Source organism: Pogoniulus pusillus, chromosome 7 (assembly GCF_015220805.1).
Source record: "Pogoniulus pusillus isolate bPogPus1 chromosome 7, bPogPus1.pri, whole genome shotgun sequence".
Classification (NCBI taxonomy): domain Eukaryota; kingdom Metazoa; phylum Chordata; class Aves; order Piciformes; family Lybiidae; genus Pogoniulus; species Pogoniulus pusillus.
Window position 1 is genome coordinate 6,882,980 of NC_087270.1, and position 20,739 is coordinate 6,903,718.

The following is a 20,739-nucleotide window of genomic DNA, read 5'->3' on the forward strand; positions in this document are numbered from 1 at the left end:
AAACTTAAACCTACCCTGTTTCAGGACGGTGAAGTTATGGTTACTGCAAGTAACATCTTGATAAAAATGGGAGTGTTTAGTCACATGTATAGAGAAGAATCAGGAACATTGTACTACCTGCACCACAACCATCCCATACAGATTGGATTAGTCTTAAAAAACCCAAAAAAGCAGCAGCAGAAGTGAAGAAAGGCAATTTACCAGAAACACAAGACAGCCTGAGATAGGAGAGGATCCAGTTTTAGTTAAAAGACAGGCATTTTATTTCTACACTATTTTTTAACATTCCAGGTTTATTCAAAGGACATTATCTGTAGGCATGTATCTTACAGGTCTTGAGACTAGTAAAACCAGAAGTAATAACTCCAGCAAATGAAGACATAGCTAAAAATCATACCAGAATGATCTTTTTTGTTTATTTTAATGAAACTCTGCACATTTCAATTCAATTTTTTAATACTGGCTAAATCCATTCCTATCTAGAGCATCTGGAATAGTCTATCAAAAGGAACAAAAACTGACAAGATGCAAACAGCAGACTACACTTGATTTCTGCAATGATGGCAAAAGCTCCTGGAGAAGTATTTGCACACTTTAAAAACGTTACATCAGTGACAAATGCAATTCTGTGCTCTAATACTTTGCTTGAAAAGTCTCTTTATCCAACATGAAGTCAGCGAATCTTTGCTGGAGCTCTTTTTCTCTTTCCTGCTGTCGCTGCACATCTTCCTTCAGACACTGTAAGGAAAAAGTAAGCAACCAGTCAGTTTTTCCAATAGTTGCACCCATGAAGATCTTTCCCAAAGGTTGTATTTGAGTTCCTTCAGAGGAAGGAGTCAGAACTGAGACAAGATCTTCCTAAAATTACTTGTCTTGAATAGAAATGCAAAATAGACAGCTGGTGCACAGTCTCAACAATCACAGTTATCTTACTTCAAATATCAGGTATCTTAATACAGGATTTTAGGCACCAAATCTCAGCATGTTAGGGGTTGGGAGGGACTGCAAAAGCAGGATCACCTAGAGTACATCACAGTCTCCAGAGAAGGAGACTCCACAATCCCCCCCGGGCAGCCTGTCCCAGTGTTTTGCCACCCTCACAGTAAAAAAGTTCTTCCTTATGTTCACATGAAACTTCCTATGCTCCAGCTTGTACCCACTGCCCCTTGTCCATTGGACATCACTGAGAAGAGCCTGGCTCTGCCCTCCTAAAACTCGCCTTTTACATACTTATAAATATTAACAAGTTCACCCTCCAGTCTCCTCCAAGCTAAAGAGACCCAGCCTATCCTCATAAGCAAGATGTCCCACTCCCTTCATCATCATTGTGGCTCTCTGGCACCAGTTAATCACAAACGTTTCAAAAGGAGAGATTTCAATCTGGAAGCTGGACACAAGCAATGCACTGCAATTAACAGTTTTCAAGAGAGTCCTCTTCCATGAGTTTGTTCAAAATGTTTTTATAGGTAACCTTTCAAATAAATCCTGCATCCCACAACAAGGCCTTCTGTATGTTAAAATCACTACAAGAACCACTTTTCAGTACTGGGTTTCTAAAAGTCTGGTCATCTACAAGCCTGACAACACCATTAGTCTCAGGAAGTAATACCATCAATATGTGAAAAGACAGGAGAATCTGCTGTAGCACATACTGGCATTTAGGCCACTGACTTTTAAGGAAGGCTTCACAGAAGTTTTGGATCTACCCTAACTTTTAACAGTAATTATATCCAAAGCAAGCCAAATTAAGATAGATATGGAACTTATGCTGATTCCCATTGCAGCATATCAATAAAATAAACCACACAAGGAAATAAAATAACATTAAAAAAACACACTAGAAGATTAGTCCCAGCTTCTAACATACATTCATAGACTCTTTGATATTGAAGTGAATGGCAGGAGTTTGGCAATAGCCAAAAGTATAATTTAAAGACCATTAAAAATTGGATATAAACCCAGGCTGTGAACCTCAGAGGCCATGCACTGTAAAAATATCTTTTCCACAAAGTGCCTGTATTTGACCAAAGGTATTACTTTTAGGAATCTCACCTCCAGTCTCCGAGGGATTGCAGCATCTTCATGTTTCTTCAGTTCCTCAAAAGTACGTAGCTCCAGATGTGCCTGTTCAATTTGGTCCCACAAATCATTCAATTGTTTGATGAGGCCCATTGCTCGAGACTGATAACCACCAAGCAAGATCTTCAGTTTCTTCTCCATCTTGGCAGCCCTCTTTGCTTCAGTTGTCATGTGACCTCTGTTTATCTGTCCAAAACAACCCAAAATTTATTTATCCAAAACCCATAAGTCAGGAGAGAAAACAAACAAAATTAAAAAACCTACTAAAAGTATCATCTATGGATTTGTACTGAGTTATTTGATTTCTTTTAGCAAATCATACTGCACATCCTGCAACCACCTAGATTTCCAGATTCAAACCTTTGCAACACAGAATTATAATCCCAGGGGTGAAGTCCACTGGCCAAAACAAGGATGATGACACACTAGATAGGGCATCTGTCTCAAAATTATATCCTTAGCCTGCAAAAACAGCCATATACTTCAATCCTTCTGTCTACTCCAACAAGATCCATCTAAATCATATTCCATAAAGTAACAAGGAAATCAGGAATGCTAAGGCAGCTTTGAATCTGTCTCTCTGCTGCAGAGAAAACACTTAACAGTGGTCAGAGAGGCAAATGAATGGCAATGTTGGGAATGGCAGCACTGCAAGGAGCAGAAAAAGGGCTGTAAGAACAGCAACTAAATCCTATCACCTATTTGCATGCACTTTCTCAGGACAGCCACAGAAGATGACAAGGGGCTAAGATTAAATACTGGACTCAAAGAGGTGGGACAGCATGGAGACAGCAAGTACTGTCTGCTTCTAAAACAATGAAACAGAAACAGTAGTAATTTAAAAAACAAACAACCCACAAAAACACACAACCAAAATCCAGCAACAAAACATCTAAATACGCTCATCATCTCTGAAGTAGAAATTAGGTGCCACAATAAAAGCTCAGCAGATGGTGACCCTTCATTCCTGGTGTCAGATTACCTTAAACCATTGGGATTCAAAGGTCTCGATAGCTGAATACTGCACAGACTACAAGATTTAAATGTTCCAAGTCAGGTTGGATAGAGCTTTGAACAACCTGACCTAGTTAGAGATGCTGGTTGTTTTTTAGTGCAGTTAAAGATGTATTAGTGCAATGATAAAGAAATGCACATAAGTTTTTCAAGTGCTTAAGCATGAAAGCTCAAGTCAGAACCACAGTGGTTAAATCACCTATCCTTGCACTCTTTACAAAGCAAAGCTCTGATGGTAAGCATTCATACAATTCCTTCCAATCAATTAACCAAACAGCAGAAGCCCTTCTCTGTTCTGAACACTAACATTTCCCAAAATACCAACTTTTACCAATGAAAAGTCCACTGGGAAGGAACCACTTTCTGATTTGTCCTTTAAAGTGATAACTAGTCAACCAGATAGTCCCAGCCACTAGGATCGGTGCAGCCATCACAGCATTTCATCAACCTTTCCACTGTCCAACTTTATTAATGTGAAGTACACTTCCTGATACAGCTGCCTGTTTCTGTAAAATGCCCAACTCCTTAACAATTTATTCACTCACTGGAAACAGTTTTTGTAGGTGGTGCACAGATAAACAGAGTAAATGGTCAAGGGAGCAAACGTTAATGGGGGAGTGAAAGAAAAACTTGACTGAGCTGTCTGCTTTGCTCCCGAGAAGAGAAATGCAGACTGCTATGCTTTCCAGAGTCTGTTTGCAGTGTAGACTTCAGCTATGCCCAAGGTGCTTTAAGCATACAGAAAGGCGCCTCTTTTTCAATATTTATCTAAATCTAGAGAAAATTAAATAAATAGATTAGGCATTTATGAGGATACTCTCTGATGGAGAAGTATGAAAGCTTTAAATGTCTTCCCTGGTAAATAATATGCTATTACTGCAACAACAAATACAGCTGTGTGGTAAATGAACTATTTCCTAATCACCTTTTTGTGGAAGAAAAAAATGTGTGTTGAGAGCCACTGACATTTAGAGATCATCGAAGAGATGGATGCACAGGCAAACAGAATTCTGTCTGTAACAGAGGTCTTACATAACAAAGATCTGTCGTCCCAGATCGTTTAGACAGAGTGTGCTTGGTTCAAAAAGAAACTTCAATCAGAATGTCACTTTACTAGAACAGGTCAAAAAGGACCATTCAGAGAAGTTCCACTACTCTATTGTCTACCAACAACCTACTTTTGTAATAAAGAGGAAAACACGGAGTACCTGAGGACAGGGAATCCAGTTACAAGCCTATCTCCACCACAGAGAAAAGAAACTGGATCAGGATATTGCCTTGGCAAGCCCTGAGTTATCTGCATGCACTACATGCAGTGGCGGTACTGGGTTGGTCTCACACTTTTACACACTTCAGTTGGAATTCACTTGGGCTTCCTTCAGACAGCAACATCTTGTCAAAGTTCTTCCACAATCAAGGGAGAAAACACCAACTCCAGGGCCTGGCTCATCTGATCCACAGCCTCAAAACGTGAATGGGCATGCCACTGAAGTGCTCCTCACCGACTATTATAGAAGCACAGACTGCTACTTCCTCAGACGTTGTCACCTAAGATAGGGTGAATTACAGAATCACAGAATGGCAGGGGTTGGAAGGAACCTCTGGGAATCATCTAGTTCTGCCTAAAGCAGGTCTGCCTAGATCAAGTTGCACAGGATTACATCCAGGCAGATCAGTCCCACCCTAAATGTGTACTGTTTTAATGTATGGGATGCAAGAAAGCATTTTCCCCAAGAGAAAACAAAGTTACTTCAAATCTAGATCAGATCTCAATTATTTAAACACTCCTGGAATTTTCAGACACCGAGAACTGACTCTGTATTTCAGAACTGTTCTGCTGTGAGGACAGGCTGTAAGAGTTGGGGCTCTTCAGCATGAAGAAAAGGCAGCTTCGAGGAGACCTTGTAGTGGCCTTCCAGTATCTAAAGGGGACCTACAAGAAGACTGAGGAGGGAATATTTACAAGGTCTTGTAACGACAGAACAAGGGGTAATGGGTTTAAACTTAGAGGAGAGAGGAGATTTAGACTAGATATTACGAAGAAGTTCTTTACAGTGAGGCTGGTGAAATACTGGCACAGGTTGCCCAGGGAGGCTGTGGCTGCTCCTTCCCTGGAGGTGTTCAAGGCCAGGTTGGATGAGGCCTTGAGCAACCTGCTCTAGTGGAAGGTGTCTTTGCCTATCGCAGGGGTTTGGAGCTGGATTATTCTTGAGGTCTCTGATAAATCTAAACCATTCCATGATTCTATATAGATTCTTACTTCCAACTACTAGAGCTCTTTATGTTGTTGTATATGCTACTCAGCCCCCCCTTTTCTATTCAGTTCCTTGTCTGACTTGGATTACAATAGGCCTCACTACTGTAAAAAGAAAGACAGCAGGGGAGGGGGGGAAGTGGAAAAGCCTCCCAAGTGTCTAAACATAGAAATAACAGCCCTTTATTCCTTCTCTGCTTATAGAGAGAAATGTGAACACTCACCACCTTTCCTCATCTCTTCCAACTTACAAGATTTTAGGACCTTTTATAAAAAGGTCAAAAAAAGGTCTCAACTTTTGTAACAAATGCTATTTAGTAAAAATTGCTGACTGCTACATTAATGCCAACAACTGCATATCATTTTAGTTCAAGCTTCATAAAATTTTAAGGCTCAGACACCAAGCTAAAAATTCCAAGCAGTAATGGTGTGCTTAAACAGTAGTCCACATTATTTGCTTAAAGCTAAGAAATAAGATTTCAGTATAATCTGACAACCATTTCCCCCCATAACCTAGAAGAAAACGTACAGACATGGGCAAGATTTCTCCACTTAGTTATTTATTTTGTACTGCTCCTTGGCTGGCTTTGGTTCCACTGACTTTTGTACCAGCTACAGCAAAATGAGAACAGCATGTATGGACCTGGGGTAAAATGATATATGATGTTAGGGCAAGTGTGAGAGCCTCACTCCATCCCAAATCTCTTATGTAAAAAAGTCTTCCCTCATGCCTAGTAGAGCTGTGTTCCATTTTCAGAACTGCCCTAGTGATCCAAAGAAGAGAAATGAAAACAGAGCAAAAGACATAATCAGAGGTTTACAAAATATGATCCAGAAAACAGAAACTGACTGAAAAAAACAGGGAGGTTTGTTTTTTCTCCATCTAATAAGCATAGGGAAAATTAAGAAACATACAATGTGTTTTAATTATCCCAAAAGTTACAATGAAAAATTGACCTGTTCTTATGCCCATGAAAGGAAGAGGTTAGTTGAAAGGTATCACAGTATCACAGTATCACCAGGGTTGGAAGAGACCTCACAGATCATCAAGTCCAACCCTTTACCACAGTTTAACTAAAGACAACAAAGAACAGAGAAAGATTGCTTATGAGAACAAATATCCACTGAGAAAGAAAAACTAACTCTGAGGAATGGCTTGAATGCCTTCAAAACTGCATTTTCACAATTCCTCACTAAGTCTAGTCTATTGAGAACACTCCTCAGTTCAAAGGGCTGCTTATCCCTGTACTAACCACTTTGTTTTCCCTCCATTCAGTGTGAAGCTTCTAGTAATCCCTAAGCAGCATTAAGCTCTCATCTTCTAATTCACCTTCTTAATTATGTTTGATGGACAAAAAAACACATGGAAGAAAAAAAAACTGCTGCATGTTCTTATCAGAGCCATAGTCAAAGAATCATAGAATCAATCAGGCTGAAAGAGACCTCCAGGATCCTAAGTGTAAAACCCTGCACTTGGCCTTGTTAAATCTCATCCCATTGGCCTCTGCTCACCCATCCAGCCTGTCAAAGCCCCTCTGCAGGGTTCTCCTACCCTCCAATAGACCAACATCTGCTCCTACCTTGGTGTAATCTGCAACCTTACTGATGCTGGACTCAATCCCCTCATCCAGATCATCAATAAAGATAATGAACAGGTCTGGGCCCAGCACTGACCCTTGGGGAACACTACTAGTGACTGGATGCCAACTGGATGTGGGACTACTCACCACCACTCTCTGGGCCCAGCCCTCCAGCCAGTTCTTGATCCATTTCAGAGTGAATCTGTCCAAAGTAAACCAATTTGTTCCATGACCTTGAAGAATCAACATACCATCTTAAACCCCTTTAGCTTCTGCAGAGAAAAATCTCTGCCAACTTCAGCTATACTAGCTGAATGGGTTACTCTTGGAACCTACACAGGACTACTCCAAATGTTACTATAATTTCCTTCCTCACCTCAGATCCATAAGCGGCCCTCCCATACTGAAAATTTGCTGGTGGCAGCTGGATCAGCTTAAGTTAAATAGCAGAGTTTGTTAACTTGCCTCCTATTGGCTTTATCACCCAGAGTAGCTGCAATGAGACAACACACTAAAATGGGACCTTTCTGTTCACTACATCCAACAGGTTTCACCAGAATTTCAAACCACTCCAGGGATGATGGCTGTAACACCAGGGCATCCCCTGAGCATGTTTAGGTATCTGCCTTTACAAACAAGCTTGCTTGTACACTTTATAATACTATGGTTTTAAACAAACAAAAAAATCATTAATTGATGTACTTAATATTTTTCGACTTTCACACTCTTGTACAGAATTCTCCTTTTTTATTTTCTTGAAACACTGTTTCATCCATCTACAGGTTGATCAGGCAAAGCTATTTATAGAGCCTGCCTATGCAAAAGGTAACAGTCATCTCTGCTGGAAACCTAGGCCTGGTGTTGCTAGCAAACAGAAAAAGTGCAGAACAATATGGACTCAATCTATCAAACTGATATCAGCACCAGCATTAGCTCAGCTAATCAATGAAAACACTCCATGATTCGACATTATTTCAGCACTCTGCTGTGACCTGAAGATGATGCTTATTCAGCATACAAGGGGCCACAAGGATCATTAAGAAAAGGTCCTGATTAGTATCACAGCAGTCAAAAAGAGACAGAGTGTACAGCTTTCAAGAAATGACAAAGTAAGGCCGAATTCTAATTGTCTGGTTCACACAAAGTTTTTCATGGAAAGATTCAGACATAGGCAAATCTCAAATTAAGGCACTGTTGGTAGGCAACTGCAAATTCACAACTGAAACTAGCCCAAATGTTCAAAGCCTGTGTAAGAATACAAAGCTACCTTTCCCCAATTTAGTAAGGAGGTTGTGACATATATTCTTATATTGTACTTGTTATGTATATCATGACAACTCACTGAGATCTGCAGAAGGCTGCTCTCTCTACTCACAGTTAGAAGTAATAATGCAAGAGCAATCTCCACATGAACTCTGTCAGAAAGTATACTGGTCTGCCTTCAAATATCACAACATGAGTTGGTAGGACCGAGTAAAGACAGTACAGGGTATAAACAAGAGCAAGTGTTCCCACAGGAGTTCATAGCATCCAACTATCTAGATCTAGAATAATTCAGAAAGCTACAGGTTAAGTCAGAAGTCACTGCTGATCTACACTGATGACATCAGTGCCCACTTCAAAAATTTTTATCTGCAAATTTTCTCTAAAACTGCTAGTATTATCAGTGATACCCATATACCACAATCACAGCAGAAACACACCTAAAAGAGTACAGTTTAAGAAGGAAAACAAGTAAGTTATTTTCACTAAGCTCTCCTGAAAACTCCTTACCTTTCCCTGGGGGGGGGGGGGGAGTTACAGTATTATCATAGACAGCAGCAACAGTTTTGATTAGCTGCAAGCAAAACAAGAGTTACTGCTGTGCCTGATGAGATAACATGGCAGCAAGTAGTGTCACTGCCTTCAAAAACGACAACTGCAAGCCCAGAGCTCCTGGAAGGATCTCTTCCAGGTAAGAGGCTAGCAATCTTGTGGAAGTTCATGCAATAAGCAAGTTAGCAGATAGTCCGATTCCCTCTCAGTGAACAGCAGAAGCTGCATGAGGAGCTTGCAGCAGTCACTAGTGTCCTATTCAAGCAACTATTATCACACAAGTATAAATGAAGCAAGCTACTCTGTGAGCAGCAACTCACACTAGCTCAACATTCACAGGTTCTAACACTGCTTCAGATTAGCATAGGCTTTACAGAGTGACAGATGTGCCCATGAGGTGGCTTGCAGAGAAAAAAAACACACTTTTCTCTGTTCAAACACATTTTTTGACAGCGATGGAGTGAAAAGATTTTTTGCAATGAAGAGTTTTGTCAACGCTGAACTTTTAATTTGCCTTTATCAACAACATTTCCAAACATGAAAACTGATTTCACCAGCCATCACAGAGTAAATCAATGGTTTTGGACAGAAGAGAAAAAAAAAACTTCACACGTACTATGATGAAGAAAAAAAATCCTATGTGCAGCCTAAGCTTAAAGATCTTTTTCATTGCTCATTTTCAATGTTTTGGCACATCCTGAACTGAAGATATGCAAAAAAGACTCACTCTCCATGTAAAAAGTTACCCAGTCCCCTCAAAATTATGGCCTTAGTTTCAAGACTCACAGGCAAGATGACAGAAATAAGAATACAAAGAACCTTCTCACTGGCATTCATGTGCTCCCTTCCAAATGTCCCAACATTAAGTCAACAGACAGAGAACTGATACTAAGCTAACTAGTAGCATTTTCCTTTGAAAATAACTTTCAAACAGCAAACACATAGTTCTGTTTCCCAAAGCTGATCAACTGGCAGTCTCAGAAGCATCACTGCTTTAAGAGTTGACTAGTTACATTTGAATAAAATTAGATCTGCTTCCTCCTTCTTGCTCATGGTGATGAAGGTTTCAGGGTGGGAAGCTGATAACTGCACATGTAATTTGTGGAAAAAACAAGGATGTAAGTTAATTCATGGAAAGGCCAGTGAACCATGAGATTTTTTCCAGACCTTGAACATGCAAAAATACAAAGCTCTAAAAAGAAAAGACAATTACTTTCCAGGTACTACAAGTGCACTTAAGGACTTAGCAGTTTTAGATAGCGGTTTTCAGTCACAGATCTACAAGTGCTTCACCAGACTATGACCGATGGAGGTCAATAAGGTAGATGACACTTTTCCAGGGAGAAAAGAACCAAGCGAGACATAAAGTTTTGCTTCATTGATCTGAGATGCTCTAGATGTCTCTGTGTTAAAAATAGGAAACTAGATAAGGAAATTCAACTCTTAAAGGGGCCAAGTTGCTCTCAGGAGGTGTCTTGTTTCTACCAGAAAACAAAAGAAACCTAAGGTGACTGCAGATTTGTTTTAGTTAGGAGGTTAAAATAAGATGTATCAAATCTGAACTCATAGGATTTGCTCAGAAACAGACAATTAATGTTCACCTCCAGCAGAAAGAAAACACAAGATTTTTGGCTAAATCCACTTACCTTCCCCAGTGCATTTTTTCCTTAGTGGAGACCTAAGTTATCCTTGGCAATATAAAAACATTTATTGTTCTCCTCATTAAAGGTTATGGGTTACCTTCATTGTGGATCTCATAAGCATTCCAAAGTTCTGCAAGCAAAGACATGATACAGCTAAACTGATCTGGTATCTGGCTACCATGGAAAGGGGCCTGCTGCTTCATCTAAAAACAATTAACTTTCTGCCAATTCAATGAACTGAACCAGATTACCACAGAGTTAAAAGAGCACTCATACAAGGTCAGAGCTAACAGCATGAGGCAGAGAGAGAAAAATACGTAGCATCAACCTTTTCTAGAACAAGCTAAAATGCTGGACTATCCCAACTATAGTAAAAACTGCACAGCAGCAACTCTGGTAAAGGAGGAAAGTGTTCTCACACACAGGGGAAGACAACTCCTGAGGGATTTGCCATAGATCTGTGATAATCAGAAGCACACATCCTCCAAAACTACTATGCTAAATACATGTACTCTGATGACCAACTCTGACAATCAATGGTACATTATGCAGAGATTAGACACTGCAATAGTGGTATTGAATAAATACTCTGATTCTGAACAGCTTGACAGTGAAGATCACTGAAAACTGTGTTCAGTTTTGGGCTCCCCAGTTTAAGAGGGACAGGGATCTGCTGGGGAGGGTCCAGCGGAGGGCCATGAGGATGGTAAGGGGACAGGAGGGCAAGGCTTATGAGGAGAGGCTGAGGAACCTGGGGCTTTTTAGTCTGGAGAAAAGAAGACTTAAAGGGGATTTGATAAATGTTTATAAGTATCTGAAGGCTGCCAGGAGAGAGGGACAGGCTCTGCTCACTGCTCCCTGGGATAGGACAAGGAGCAATGGGTGTAAGTTGCAGCAAAAGAGGTTCCGCCTCAACACAAGGGGAAACTTTACTGTAAGGGTCACAGAGTACTGGCACAGGCTGCCCAGGGAGGTCGTGGAGTCTCCTTCTCTGGAGCCTTTCAAGGCCTGTCTGGATGTGTTCCTGTGTGATCTGTGTTAGATAGTATTGTCCTGCTCTGGCAGGAGGGTCGGACTCAATGATCTCCTCGGGTCCCTTCCAACTCCTAACATCCTGTGATCCAGTGAACTCTCAGATGGGACCCTGTAGTATCAGCTGCATTCCCAACAGATCTTATTTAAGAAAGTATATTCCACAAAGGCAGCAAAGCAGTACCAATTAATGGACACGATCATAAAAGCAGACTACACAGAGATTCCACCACATTTTAGGTTTATGAGTAATTTCTCTACTGCCAGATTTATAAATTCTCTTCTGTTTCCCAGGTATTTCTTTTCTCAGCAACAGCACATCTGAAAATCCAAAAGAGACTGCAGGTTTGGAAGCATGGAAACTAGAAAGATCAGAAAATTCTACCAGAATCATAGGGGATCAGCTAGCCCAAACCTCCAGCTAAAGCAGTGTCACCTAGAGCAGCCTGCACTGGATTGCATCCAGGTGGTTTTTAATGTCTGGAGAGAAGGAAACTCCACAACTGTTATAGAAAGCTAACAGGCCTATTAGATATCCTGGCTTACCCCACTCTTCTGCTGATGGGGGAAGCAAGGCCTGAAGGAAAACAAAGGCTTAGGCCATTATGTCCCCTCTCAAAGTGATAAACAGGTACTGACAGGTGTTTAGATACTTGTTAGTGTCTTGCCCAAATGTGGGTAAGCAAGCCCTGGTTTCACCTAATATGGTCAGTTTTGCAAATGCCCTTTTGATCAGTGAATGTCTGTGGCCAAAGGAGCCATTGCATTCAGGCAAATAATATAAATAGAGCTACGTCGCAAGCAGTTGTGCTGCTTCTGCCTCTGAGGTTGTAGGCAGGTGGGGGTTGGTCTCTTCTGCCAGACAACCAGCAACAGAACAAGGGGACACAGTCTCAAGTTGTGCCAGGGGAATTCTAGGCTGGATGTTAGGAGGAAGTTGTTGGCAGAGAGAGAGATTGGCATTGGAATGGGCTGCCCAGGGAGGTGGTGGAGTCACTGTCCCTGGAGGTGTTCAAGAAAAGCCTGGCTGAGGCACTTAGTGCCATGGTCTAGTTGACTGGCTAGGGCTGGGTGCTAGGTTGGCCTGGATGATCTTGGAGGTCTCTTCCAACCTGGTTGATTCTATGATTCTATGCTCTGCCTCAGGAAGCTGCCGCTGCCTCACTGCTCTTGGACAATGTGTTCTGCTCCACCTTGTGCTTCAGACCAGCTTAGCCCTGATGTTTTGGCCTTGAACTACCTGGAAACTTAAGTGCCTCAAGTTTACCAGGAGAAGGCAATAAGCACCTCATGACATGTTGAGAAACGCTACCTACACTGTGCTCTCTGCACATCTGCAAGAGATCCTGCAGCTCTGCAAACCTCTGTGCCAAAAAGAACCAGGATCAGGTCAGAGATCATCTGCTTCTTTCCCAGCACCTTGCTAGGGCGTGGGAAGATCTGAAAGCCTCTCAACAGCTATCAAGACGCAAAGCAGTTCCAACACTGCTGCAAAGGAGAGAAAAATTTCTACTCCACTGCAGTGAATAGAATAGACTTTCTCTAGGGCTCCAGGCTACCTATTTTTAAGTGGGGCAAAGCCATTTTGTGGCTAAACTTTTCCAATGTTCTGATTCTCCTAAATGAATGAATTGCCCATAAACATCCCTGTGAAGATTTTGCTGACCGAATTAGAACCCAAATTTAACTAATTTGTGGGTAGTGCTTTCTGGAAATAAAATTAACTATATATTTTATAATTCCTGCCTCATTAACTGCCCCAACTAAATCAACAACCCCTCTGGGCAGCCTGTTTCAATGCTCCAGTACCCTCAAAGTAAAGTAGTTTTTCCTTATGTTTAGGTAGAACTTTCTGTGTACCTTCAAAGAAAGAAGTGAAAAGTATTACTAAGGAATAGCAGCACATCCAATATTAATACTACTGCCAGGATGTTTCTTACTGCTGATGATCCCTGGACATCATATCTAGCAAAACAGAAGCTCTCCACAACGGCTTCACTTTGCTTCCTCAAGTTCATCAATAACAACATAAATCTGTCTGTGACATCACCATCAATTTCTGAAAGATGTCACATCAACAGATAAAACCCTGCCACCACTAAATCACTCAGGCACTGAAAGGAGAGGAAGACACTGTTTGTACACACCATCAGTCCAAGTGATCTCCCAGCAATGAAAACAGTACTGCAAAGAGTACTGTTTTTCTTCCCCCAGGATCTGCAGGGTGCTAGCAGTCCCACATGGAAGTACTATGCAGACTACACAATGTGCAGTGTTCTCCAGCAAGTATCACTCAACTCACATGTGTTCTTCCTACTGATCTTAGTGCCACACAAAGGGGAGGAAAACACCACAAAAAGCTGTCCAACATCAGTTTCTGTTGCTGGCAAACTCTATTTTACAGTTTCTCTCAAAGAACTTTAAGAGTATAGGCAAATATCTTGGAGTATTGAAAGCTGAGCTAATATCCCTGCTTTTCATTAAAGTTGTCTGATACATCCCATTAAAATATCTATTTCAACTCATACTGCTTTCAGACAATTTTCCCTGAGAAAAACATTAACATGAAGGTGGGGTTTGCCATTGCTCAGAATGGGCTAGGGAAAAAAAAAAATATTGCTGTCCCTTTTTCCACTGAATATTTGTTTATTCATTAAACCATTATGCTTTATATTTGTTATGTTAAAAAATGTTCAGCTGGTGATCTATACTTAGAAAAGCTGTATACAGGTATCTTTTAGGCAGGACCTTTTAAGTAGGTCAGGCAACAAAGCTGCACTACACTGCACTTTGCACACACTCGGGAGAGATTTTTCAGCTCCAGTTCAACTTCACACAGAATCCACCTGCACACAACACTGAGTTGTGACAGGCAGCACAGTACTTCCACTGCATCTACAGCTGTGGGGCACAGCAAGCTGTGCTGGTCCTGGGTGCCTGATTGCACTAGGGGTGGAGGTGGTATTGTAAACATTTACAGAAGCTTGCCCCCCCTTTCTAAGTGCACCAAGCAGCAACCCTTGTCCAGCAGCACTCCAAGCTCTCAGCTCATCTGAAAAGATGCAGCTACGACATCAAGAAGTGAGTTACATGATTGGAGCAAGTGACTGTAGACACAGTGAGATGGATTTTGTTAACTGTCTTTCACAGAGTCCCAGGCAATGGTGGTAGCAAATGAAACCAAAGTTTTGCTCTTGGCAAGATATCTGATCTGTATTTGGCTTCCTGCGTGATTTTGCTTCCTTCTTGTGACTACAGAGAAGCAGCACTTACAGAACAACCAAAGCAACAGGAGTTTGATGAATAGATGATGCCACTCTACCTTCTTTCCTTCAATATCCTTAATAAGGACACCACCAACTACTCATTCAAATACTGGGAGGAGACAAGCAAAAACCAACAGCACAAGAAAACCCACACAAAAGTAACCAATTTAGACTGCAGACAGTGCACAGCAGAAAGGCACAGGACCACACACTGAACAATAAAGAGAAAACAAAATATTCAACAGCTACTCATTAAGCAAGTATCATCCACGCCGTGCAGTTAAGGAGTCTGTGGAAAGAGTAGGCTGTGTCATCATGAAATTAAAGACTGTCTCAAAATGCAAATGCATAGGCAGCTCAAGGCTGCCAGAATAAGGCTGTTTGTGCATTACTTACCACCATCTGACTTTGCAACTTTAATAATGCACTTCTAATGCAGTTCTGGGCATGAGATATTTACATTTCAAAAGCGTTTGTACACAGATGAGATACAGCCCTCAGATTGCAGGTTTAATGCCAGCACAGCCCCTGCTGCCGTGCAAGCTCGCTACTGTTGTGCTCTGATTATTTTGTGAAAGCAGAGCAGAGGAGGCAGCGATAGGCAGAGCAATGGTGCTCTCTGCTGGGGGAACGCAGCATGACAACTGCTCTGGCATTAACAGCTGAACCTCTTTGCTACTGGGCTACCTGCAGCTGAACCGCTCCTGGCCCAAGGTCATGACCAACTGCCACGATGTCTACACCTGTGTGACATTCTGGACTGACGGACTTCACAAACACATATTCACGCTGTAGATGGCATGTATGAAGCAGGTGAAAATTCATCCTTTCTGGCCTCTCATGTCATTTCAGTAACTTTGAGGAGGCCTGCGTCTAGCAACAGTAATTATGCTGACCTTAAATACAATTTTTTTTCCTTTCAAAATTCCTTTTAGCATGGAAAAATAGAATATGATGCCTGTATGATTTAGAGACTTTCAGGCAAAATTCATAAGACTCAGACTGTTTTGGGTTAGAAGTGACCTTTAAAGATAATCTAGTCTAACATTCCTGCAGTGAGCAGGGCCATCTTCAAACTACATCAGGTTGCTCAGTACCTCATTCAATGGAATGTTTCCAGGGATGGGACACCTGCCACCTCTCTAGGTAACCTGGGACAATGTTTCACCACCCTCAATGTCAATAACATCTTCTTTGTATCTATTTCAATCTACGCACTTGTAGGTTAAAACCATCATCCTTTGTCCTCTCACAATAGAACAGTGGCAAATGCAGTACTTTACAGCTGGCTGAAAACAGATGTACTTCAGTTCCTGGTCTCTTGGTGCCAGTGTCCTGCTGAAGTACTCAAACTGCATGTAGATGCATTACTGAAATGTTGCTACCTGAATTTTGGCATTGGTACCGCAAGTACCATTGGTACTTGTGGCAAACATTCATGCCAGAAATACACAGCAGCCAATTTGAAATTCGAGTTTATAATGCACTCACAAGGAAGCTGTACCATTTCCTGATAAAGTGGAAAAGATCACAAACATCCACTGCTCTCTCTGGTGGAGGGAATCACTGGAATCAGCAGAAGATGCTAGTCTGGCAAGAATTCGCAACTATCTGGACCTTCATGTATGTAGTAGTAAATCAAAAACCAAATCTTAAGCTGGAAAGAGAACTTGAAGAGTTTTGTGGGACAGAAACATTGCTTTTAAGCATATTCCTCTTCAGTATCTTGTCCTGGCCATCCTCGAGGACGAGGTGCCAAAGTAGATCACCTATTTGGTCTGCTAATAATGGAGACGATGAAAACAGTAAACAGTTCAGATGGAATTAAGAGAGAGCAGAACCTGACATTCTTTTCAGTTGAGAATAGGTGAAATGAGTAGTGTTTCAGCTAACAGAACACAGAGAAACCACGTGGCAGTACTCTAAGGATATGCTAAGAAAGGGAGTAGGATGAAAGGAACTGATTGAACACCTTAAGAACATCGATGAGCTCCCCAGGAAAAATTTTCAACCTTTTCAAAGGAATCCCACCAAAAGGCCTAAGTGATCTAGAAGGTAACCTGTAACTCCTACACAGAAAAAAAGAAACAAAACACACAGGGAGAAACATTTTAAAAAAGAAGCAGGTGCAAAAGCAGAACAAAGAGACACTGACCTCAAGTCTCTTTTCAAGTGATTCTATCCTGTCTTTTTTGCTGGCCAAGTTAGCTCTTGTGTAGCGACTCTGTCCGGGCAGGTACAACACTTGGCTGTAACACTCTTCCCACACCTGGTTATAAGCTTCACTGGAGAGCTCTCCATGTCCCATTCCTTGCTTTACCACTTCCATCTCTTGTGCCAGGAGATCTTGTGCCTGTAGGAAATTGTGAGAAATAAATTGCAGTTACAATAAAGAAGATACAAGAAAATTCCTCTTCTTTTCAATCCTTCAGTGCACAATCCACGGGGCAGTTTCTCTTTTTACACTAAAAGCTCATCAGCAGGTTAATTATGAAATCTAACACAGATGCTGTGGATTACAAGCGGAACCTAGGGTAGACAAACCTGACATCACTCTGGAGTAATTAATGAAAGCTGTAGCACACCTAGGTACTTCACCTCGCTGCGTAGGAAAAGAGACAAAGGAAGGATCTTGAGGGGAGAACTCTGCAGAGAGAAGCAACTATTCTATGAGACAAAAATCACTTTCCATTTCCATTGGCTTGCTCTTCTCCATGCAACCTGCAAAGTCCACTCTAAATATTAACGAGTGAGCTGTATAAGCTCCACTTCAGGAAATGATACTCTTGAGTTTAAAGAGCATGCATTCTGTTCATAGAACTAGCAACTAGTGAGATATGGGCATCCTCCTGTTTCCTGCTTCATTTAAAAATGTAACTTATAGTGAAGAGTTGCAATCACAACTCTTCCTGACAAAGCACCTGGCACTAAAAAACTACAGACACCCAGATCCTCCAATTTTATTTGAAAATGAAAAACTTAAACTATCTTCGCTGACATGGAGTTCACTAAGTATCACAGAATGGTGAGAGTTGGAAGGAACCTGTGAAGATCATTTACCCCAACTAAAGACAAAGAGGGAAGATACACTGAATATTAGAAAGCAAGCAGGAGGGAGGAAGCAAAACCTTTCTGCTCATCTGTTAGGACACAAAATTTCCAGTGACTCTGAAGAAAGTTTCCAGACAGAACTACTGGACTGTTTAATAGTCTCTGAGGGAAGTGATAGAAAACTCAATTCTTGCTGCAGTGCAAAATAACCAGAGAAAGCACTCAAGAGAACATTCCTAAGGGAACAATCTGACACTGGCAGGGCAGTGAAATTCATGATCTAACTGTATTTTCCATCTTTAACTTCTCCAGCTCAGAAATCTTCAAGTATAATTTTTCATTTAACAGCAAATTGGAAGTACATACTGTTCAGTGCTTCCCATTTCAGGCTCTTGATTCACTGGTTGAGCTGGATTTAAAATCTGCCTGTGTATTTTTAGAGTCACTTTAAAGTAATACAGGATTTAGGCACAGAGATACCACGGCTATTGTCAGAATGCAAGGCTCAGCAGGAGTCTGCATAAAGTAGATGACTTGATGGCACATGATTTTGTCCTTTGCACTCATTTTTAATCATGTAAAGTGTCTGGTCAAAGGTTACTGGCACAGCTTCACAGGTTAAACTCTTGCAAAGAGCTAAGCACAGCACTGTGTTTGAACTGTCCACATGTCCTTTGGCAGCAAAAGGCAACATCCATAGCTGCTTAAATAAATAAACAACCCAAACGAGAACCTTTGGCTGTTTGACTTGGGATGACAATGGAGAACAGAAGCAAGTGCCTAAATGCCTCACTCCATCCAGCATCTGCTAATTCTGCCTGCACAGCACTTTTTAACTAGACTCTCTGCCACATCATAGCAGACTATGCACTAGTACAGCTCAACAAGCACAATTCAACAATTTGACTTGATGTTCCAAGTTAGAAGACAGTTATCACTGTCACTGCTATGAAAAAAATGCTTAGTGACTCTTAGGCAGTACAAGGTATCACCTAATTAAAGTCTCAGTTATACAACATCAGTCTCCAGAAACAGCCCTTAAACTGATATGCAATCACAATGCATTAAAGATCATATCTAAAAGACATCATCTCCAAACACAGCATACCCATTATTCTGCTGAGTGCCCAGATTAACATTAGCTCACAGAAAAGAGAATGTGCACTTGAACTGTCCTCACAGCTCTTCACAGAACCCTCTTGAGATCTGTGCAAGCTTGACTCCACTTTCATTTTTTAACAAAATCACAGGATCATAAGGAAAAAGACATCATGTGTCTGTAATAAGCCCATATAATCTCACCTTCTTGAGATCCTCTTTAGAGAACTTCTCGTAAGGATTTTGTTCCAAGTAAGCCATATGTTCTGCATTGTTGCTTCCAAATCCTGGGCCCTTCCCCTTCTTACCACTAGGCAGGTCTCCAAATGGGTGGTGTAGAAGATCAAAATGAAGCATAGTAATCATCTCTTTCTTTATCAGCTCTTCACTCTTCTGCAGGTCTGTTAGTGGTGGCTCCACATTTAAGGGTCTCAGTATTGTTTCATTAACCTGCCCAGAAACAAACAAACAAAAACGTTCATTAACATCATATACACTAAAGATCACATTAAATGCACAAGCATGAATTTTACGTTATCAGGAAAACCATGCAGAACAGGTGCCAAAATCCCTTGCATTATGACACATATACAGCAACATCAACACCCAGCTGTACTTTCATTCGTGCATATGGGAATACCTCACAATAATTTTCACTGTAAAAGTTTCTCATAATGTTGAAATCAGCATCTTCAAATAGAAGTTTTGTCCTCTCATGATACACTCCGACTGTATTTCCTCCTCTAACAGTTAAAACCTTTCTACCTAATTTTTTTTCCTTGAAAGTTAATCTTGCTTCAACTCACTTCTGACGGTCGTGGTAGATTCTTCTGAACTGCTTTGTGCATCCGCTTCAGCTCCTTTGCACGCTCTGCTTCTCGGAGAGCCTAGACAAACGAGCCAAATGTAACATACAGAAATGTACATGATATAAAAACTAATCAATTACTGCAGAAAAGATACGTTACAGACTTCATGTTACGAAGACAGAGCCAAATAATGTGATGCTTCTAAGGTAAACAGGAAGCGCACAGCAGACTAAGAGAGATCCTAAAATAGTCATTTTCAGGGCCAACACTATCCTGCAGCCCCCATCTCAGTAGACTTCATGCTTTAAATTTTCTACACACTAAGTTTGACAATTGCTCTAATTCTCCAGATATAAAATCCAACAGGAAAAGACAGACTCTTAAGTTTGCAGCCAGGACTCATTTTGTCTTCTTTAATGACATAAAGTAACTTATTTACTAAAACAATACTTGCAAACATGTGTCAAAACATGACATAATCTCTTCACATTCCACTTTCAGGAATAATGACAAAGATCCAATATTCTAATCCCAGCCATAGCACAGCATCATTTGATAGGCAGGATGCTATTCTCTTCTATGATGTTACAAGTTAAATCCTTCTCTCTATTCTACACATATTCCATTAGGATGTGTATGCACAAGATAAGCAGATACAGATAAACGTGTTCCTTCCTAAATGGGACACCATGAATCAGATTCTCAGATATCAAGTTATACGATATTGTGGAATTAAATAGGATATTGTGGAATTAAATTCTTCATATGAGAAGATATCAGAGTATAGGATTTTTAAAAAATATTTTCTTCAATTGTCAAAGAGAGACACTGGCAAAAACTCCTCTGAACTCAAATAAAATCCCACCATTTGAAGGTAGGCAACAAAAAGGCATTTGCATCACAAAATTAGGATAAGGAAGAAATAGAAAAGAGACTGTTCTTATAAACAGACAAATTGGAAGTGTCTCTAATTAGTGGCCAGTATGGCTATTTAACTAATAGAATTTAAGCCAGGACTTTATCTGGCCTTCCTTGATTCTAAAATAAAACAAAATACTCAGGGACCTATTAACAACTTGGCTGTCTGGGTAATCTTGT

General features: G+C 40.9%; 1 protein-coding gene across 1 annotated transcript in view; it reads right to left on the bottom strand.

Annotated features, from left to right (window-relative positions):
- Positions 1–239: 239 nt before the first annotated feature.
- The window catches only part of CDC5L (cell division cycle 5 like), a 34,517-nt gene continuing 14,017 nt past the window's right edge, over positions 240–20,739 (bottom strand). Inside the window, exons 12-16 of the mRNA XM_064145787.1 lie at positions 19,639–19,719; positions 19,037–19,282; positions 16,839–17,036; positions 2,053–2,265; positions 240–738 (exon numbers count right to left, since the gene is read on the bottom strand). Of these exons, the coding sequence (XP_064001857.1) occupies positions 634–738; positions 2,053–2,265; positions 16,839–17,036; positions 19,037–19,282; positions 19,639–19,719 (843 nt within the window). The 3' untranslated portion in view covers positions 240–633. The remainder of the gene's footprint in view (positions 739–2,052; positions 2,266–16,838; positions 17,037–19,036; positions 19,283–19,638; positions 19,720–20,739) is intronic.